This window comes from Lacerta agilis, chromosome 9 (assembly GCF_009819535.1).
Source record: "Lacerta agilis isolate rLacAgi1 chromosome 9, rLacAgi1.pri, whole genome shotgun sequence".
In the NCBI taxonomy this organism is placed as follows: domain Eukaryota; kingdom Metazoa; phylum Chordata; class Lepidosauria; order Squamata; family Lacertidae; genus Lacerta; species Lacerta agilis.
In genome coordinates this window covers 69,544,150-69,550,149 of record NC_046320.1, presented here as the reverse complement: position 1 = coordinate 69,550,149, position 6,000 = coordinate 69,544,150, and the positions used below count along the sequence as shown (strand labels likewise).

The window sequence follows — 6,000 nt, the reverse complement described above, 5'->3', positions numbered from 1 at the left end:
GTGCACGATGCCACCCTCAGAAGACCCTCCGAAAGGGACTGAACCCAAACATCCCTATGCATTGAAAATGCGGACATATTTCAGAACAACTTTCTTCTCCTATTGAACCTCTTCAGTTTCCTTTTTTGAAATGCAGATTTGAGGCATCCACAGAAAGCATAAGCCTTGAGTCTTCTGGGCTCATTTTTAAGGTATCAATGTGGAAGCATCAAGTAGCCAGAGCGAATCCTGCTCATATATGCCCTTATTTCAAAACCCAACAATGGCCATTCCCTGAGAATTGGTTTTTTGAAATAATAATAAAAAAATCAAATTAGCATAATGTAAATGCAAATCGGGGGGAAATTTGCATGCAATTATTTTGCTCCATAGTGTTCCTCAGACCTCCTCCCGCCGCCGCCGCCGCCCCCACCCCTCTCACCGGTTCATTTCAGCTTCCCTTTCTGAGGTTGATCCAAAGCTGAACTGACGGGTGACAGGTAGGAAGAAAATGAAGGAAGGCAATAACAATGCTCGCATCGGCTGCACCATTATAAAAGGGCACCCGTTGCCCTCCTGAACCTCTACAAAGAAAGGAGGGGGAGGCTACCCTCTCATGTTATTCTTTGCAAGCAGCAACTGTACATAACCGATTAAAATTCCGCTCTGGCAAACCCAGCGCCGTCCGTCCCCCCCTCCAACTCCCCTCCCTCTCCTCCTCCAGTAGCAGCAGCAGCGCTCTTGAACTTTACAGCCTCGATTTTCCTGATTATCCTGCCTTCCATTGTTCTGGAACAAACCCTGGCCCGTCCCTATCAAATTACTCGGGAGCAAATCGCGGCAGGAAGGTCCGAGGAGTGGCGGGGGCGCGGGAGGTGATGGAGGGTGGTCGGCGAGCGGCGCTCCTCGTCCCTTTGGGAAGCTCGTTCTGCTCCTTCCCCTTTAAGGCTGCTCCGGCTGTTCCCCTGACCAGGCAGAGACAAGCAGCCTTTCGGAGCAGAGGCAGCAGGCACAGAGCTGAGAAAAGCTGCGAGGAGGAAGAAGCCGGTGCATCCAGCTCCCGAAATTAGGCTTGGCCTCTTTGCTTCCCCACCACCCACCCGCTCCCTGCTTTTGCGCACCGAACCCAAGACGGACTGCAGGAGCTATGGATGTCCTATCTGCTTGACCTGATAGATAGGGTACCTGATCTCCGCCTTGAATTCCAAACTGGGTGGCGAGTGTAGGGTTTTCATCGCCCACCCCCTTTCTTCCTTTCTCCTTTCTGCGAGAAGTTTGCAAAGGAGACGGGAGGGGGGGAGCCCGCTCGCTTGACTCGATCTCGAAGTTAGAGAGGGATGTGAGAAGCAGGAGAAGCCCACTCGCTCCTTCCTGAGCCACCCTGGCAGGAACTGACGGGCTAAGCCATCCAGCAGAGATGCTCTCCCATCAGGACCAAGGCTGGATCCCCAAAAGCGCTTGGGGATTCTTATGCGTTTGGGATTGAAGGGGTCAAGAACTGTCCTCTTTTGATTCCCCCCTCCTCCTCCTCCTGAGCTTTTGCCACACGGGAAGAAGGGCCCGGGATCTAACCCAGGATGAAGGGGATCTTGTACATTTTCACGCTGATCCTGACAGGTGAGTGGAGAAGAAGCCCAGCTTCCCTCGGGGTGGCTTTTCAGCACCAGATTTGTGGATCGTCGGCTACTGTCTGTGCGTTTCGTCTCCATGCATGCGCGGCTGTGCGCCGGGTTCAAATATTTGCCAGGTGGCGTTTCCTGCTCCTGGAGGTGTCTGTCTCCCCACCGGCCAGGGCTGACCCCAGCGGGGAAGCCTATAAGCTGAGAGGCGGTGGGTAAGTGGCCAGGTGTGAGCGGGTCTGGAACGGTGAATTCGCAAAAGCAGACTTTGCGAGGTCGCGTTGTTCCGTCGCGAATGGCTGGATCCAGCATGACTCTGTCTCTGTCTCCCCATCCCACACTGCCTACGGACATACGGGATGTCAGCTTCCCGAAAAGCGTGCTTTCCTGGAAAAGGCCGCCCTAAATCCACCCTTTTGCCCCTCGCCAGCTCCCCTGGCTGTGTGTGGGGGGGGGGAAGGTGGGCAGTGTGAGTGGGTTGAGAGGCAGCTAGTCGGTGTCAAGTGGTCTGGGGGATGCGCCCCCAAATACAGCTAAACCATTCCACGCTGGGGGGGAAAGAGAGAGGTCATGCTTGGCGTTTGGGAGATGGTCTTTTGCTAAGCCTACGACCCACAATTAAAGGAAATGGAGAGAGAGAGAGAGAGAGAGAGAGAGAGAGAGAGAGAGAGAGAGAGAGAGAGAGAGAGAGAGATGAATCTAGCTTAGCATGTTTCTTAGTGACAGTTAATTATCATTTCAAAGCAAATTGTGGTTTGTTTGTTTTTGAGGGGTGGGTGATGTCATTTGACTGGATCTGAACATCCTTGGATGCTAAAAGCACATTCGGTGGGTAAGTTCCATGGCAATCAAACTGGGCTTGCATATGGTTGCTACTTGGAAGCAAATCCCACTGGCTCCTACTGAGCTTCCCTCGGAGTTGGCATGCTTCGGATCGCAGCCTTTAGTCTGTTGGTACATGTTTGGCTTACCCTTAACTGTTTTTCAGCTGGTGCAACCAAGAAAACGGGTCCCTCCTCTCTTTTCATAACGATTTTCTCCCTTGCTCGGGAGATCCAGGAAAAGGAAAGCGATCTAGTTACAGAATCACTTAACAGTATTGAACAAAGTAATGGGTCAAGTTAATCTGATCAGACATTCTCTTGACTCAATTAAAACTGCCTGCACTGAACTCTCTAGACTGGCCTCGCTTTTCCATTGCCACTCAGAAGGACTTCGCATGTTCCAAAGCGAACAGGCTGAAAGAAACACACAATACTGTACCTTCTCCCCGGGGGGCTGCATTGCAAAACTGAGCCAACTCCAGTCCATGCTACCAGGCTCTCCCATGCCACCCTTTTGTGAGAAAACGTGGGTGTGGGACCTCACACAGCTTATGGGCCGCCGCTGTATTTATGTGGGAACACCTGGTTTTGTAGCAGGGGTGAAGCTTTCGGAGTTGTGGAGCTCATCGGTGCTCAGGGTCTTCCTTCCCAACTCTGTGCCAAAAGATATAAGCTTAAGCCACTGCTGTACAAATCCGATTGATTCTGTAAGACGTGCGGCTGCCCCTGCAAATTTACCCTTTCGCATGGACCTTTGGGTTTTGCTTGTGCTAATGGGAAGCTGAACTGTGTGAAATGGGTCAGGGCAGGTAACAAGGCCATCTTCTCTGGAGCACAGTCATGTGGCAATGTGCTGTGTGCCAGAAGAAGACCTTGGAACTGGTGTCCACAAGGAAGGGAGAGGATGACTTTTCTCCTTCTGGGGCACCACAGAAGCTCCTGCACACGGTCCCCTGCCAAATAGCGGTAGGGGAGGAATTGCATTGAGGTCACATTTCAAAGGGAACCTACCTAACTGCACTTTCTGAAACAATAACACATGGACCAAAGCACAGCCGTCCTTCGAAATGTGCACTTTGCTGAACGTTGCAGTTCTCCAGCCGAGGAATGTGTGCAAAAGTGCATATACTAGGGTGAAGGGAACATAAAGAAGCATATTGGAGCAAGACAAGTATGCTAAGGATGCATTGTATTTGGAGAAATTGTGCATTTATAGGGAAACGGCGTGCAAACATGTGTCCATTAGGAGGAAATCGCACCCAAATGCTGGTGAATTTTCATGAAAAGTGTCTGTCTGAGTGTGTGTGTGTTTGTGTGTGTCTCAAACTGATGAGGAAATCTGGAGGACTGAATTTAAGGTTGAAAATATAGGAAACCAAGAGAAAGTGAAATGGACAGCTCCACCCCCCCCTACCCTTACTGTGCTTTTTACTTACTGGATTTGTATTCTGCTTCTCTACGCCCCCACACCGCCCACACCCCATGGAGCTCAGAAAGATATCTATGAGTTTCCCCCGCTTTTATCCTTGCAACAAGGGATTATCCAAGAAAGACGGAGAGGGGAGGGAAACAGGTGAGTTTTTGTAAGGATGTGGGAGAAATTTGTTTAGTTCACATTTTAGGGTGAACTCCCCAAATTCACGCTTCCTGAATCAATACACAAAAAGGAAACTCTGCTCGCCTTTTGAAATGTGCAATCTTCCGAATTTTGCGATGCAGTTCTGCAACCAGATGCGTGCAAAAATTGCATCTTAGTGAAAACAATATACAGAAATGCATTACAGTGGAATGGGCTCTCTCAGAAAGCGATGGCCTCAGCTTCACTGGAGGTTTTTTAAACAGAGGTTGGGTGGTCCCACGACCTAAATGGATTGTGCAAGTTAAACCTAAAATCTGCAAGTTTGTGGACTGGCATGATGAATTTGGCTTCTTTTCTTAAGAAGAGACCTAGAAGGGTCAAATCCCCTCTGAACCCTTCTTTCCTAATTGGGAGTGTGGTGGAGTCTCCTTCTTTGGAGGTCTTTAAGCGGAGGCTTGACAGCCATCTGTCAGGAATGCTTTGATGGTGTTTCCTGCTTGGCAGGGGGTTGGACTGGGTGGCCCTTGTGGTCTCTTCCAACTCTAGGATTCTATGATTCACACACACACACACACACACACACACACACACACCATAGAAACCTGGGACACTCCCTTGCCCTGAGTCAGACCATTGGTCCATCTAGCTGAGTATTGTCTACTCTGACTGGCAGCTGCTCTCCAGCTTTGTTTGAGGAAGGAGACTATCCCAGCCCTACCTGACGATTGAACCTGGGACCTTCCCCCTAACAACAACCACAACCACCTGACCTTCCCATCAGGCCACGCCGTCATCTCCTCAAGCTTCTCGTTGCAATCCTAAAGACCAAGGGATTTGTTGTGAAACCAAAGGAAATGAAGCGAGGGTCCTTGAGATGTTGGATTCTGGGCTCGATCATTCCATGACCTCGTCGTATGGTTAAAGAACCTCAGATGACAGACACATAGCCTTAATCATCAGAGCTGACTCAAGGGTCGGCATGAAAGAACCTGAGCATTTCGGTTTTGCTTGTTTTCTTCTCTCGCTGAGCTGGGCAGCAACTCCAGCTTTGAAAAAAAGAAAATGATGGAAGCCAGTCATTTAAACCCCAGCCTGGACCAGATTCTTTGCACAGAGACTATGTTCAGGAAAGGGATAAGTGAACCATCACATTTATTTATTTATTTTTCTCCTTTTTCCAATCTTACATTCATTTTGCCACATTTCCACATTTTAAAAAAAGTCCTCATCCAAATTGGCCAGTATTTCAGGAAGCATTTTTTTCTAATCTTCATTTATTGCATTTTTTTATCTGACCTTCCCACCCCACCCACCCGCCGCCAAGGAGTGGAGTATTTGGTTCTCCTGCTCCCCATTTAATCCCCACAACATCCCTTTGAGGGAGGTTAGGCTGAGAGGCAGTGAATGGCCCTAGGTCGCACCCAGGGAGCTTCATGGATAAGTGGGGATTTGAACCCTGGGCTCCCAGGTCCTAGTCTGATGCTACACCACCCTAGCAAATGCACACGTTTGTGTGTGTGCAGTTTTACATAATATGCCCATTTTTGCAAGCTATTTTCCCATACCTAATGCATGGTTTGTGTTATTTCCGGCAATGCTTTCATCTCATTTATCCGTGTTTGGGGTTGGAGAACTGCAACACAAAATCTGGAGAAGTGCGATTTTTTAAAAAATAGCCAAGGTTTGAATCGTGCATCATTTTGGGGAGGTGTGAATGTTTATCTATATTATCTATCACATTTCTATCCCATCTTTCCTCCAAGGAGCTCAAGGTTTCAAAACCAGATCTCCTCCTCTTCATTTTATCCTCACAACAACCCTGTGAAGCAGTAAGAGTGGCCCAAGGCCACCCAGTGAGCTTCATAGCTCAGTGAGGATTTGAAGCCAGGTCTCCCCAGCCCTAGTCTGACACTCTAACCACTACACCATACTGTCTCTCAGTGCTAAATGTTGCAGAAGGTTCTGAGGTGGGTTTATTCAGTAATAACCCTGGGCTCCC

The 6,000-nt window shown here is 49.1% G+C and overlaps 1 protein-coding gene across 1 annotated transcript in view; it reads left to right on the top strand.

The window, feature by feature from the left end:
- Nucleotides 1–1,226: 1,226 nt before the first annotated feature.
- The window catches only part of GFRA4 (GDNF family receptor alpha 4), a 131,219-nt gene continuing 126,445 nt past the window's right edge, over nt 1,227–6,000 (top strand). The window contains exon 1 of the mRNA XM_033161024.1: nt 1,227–1,596. Coding sequence (XP_033016915.1) covers nt 1,557–1,596 — 40 coding nt within the window. The 5' untranslated portion in view covers nt 1,227–1,556. The remainder of the gene's footprint in view (nt 1,597–6,000) is intronic.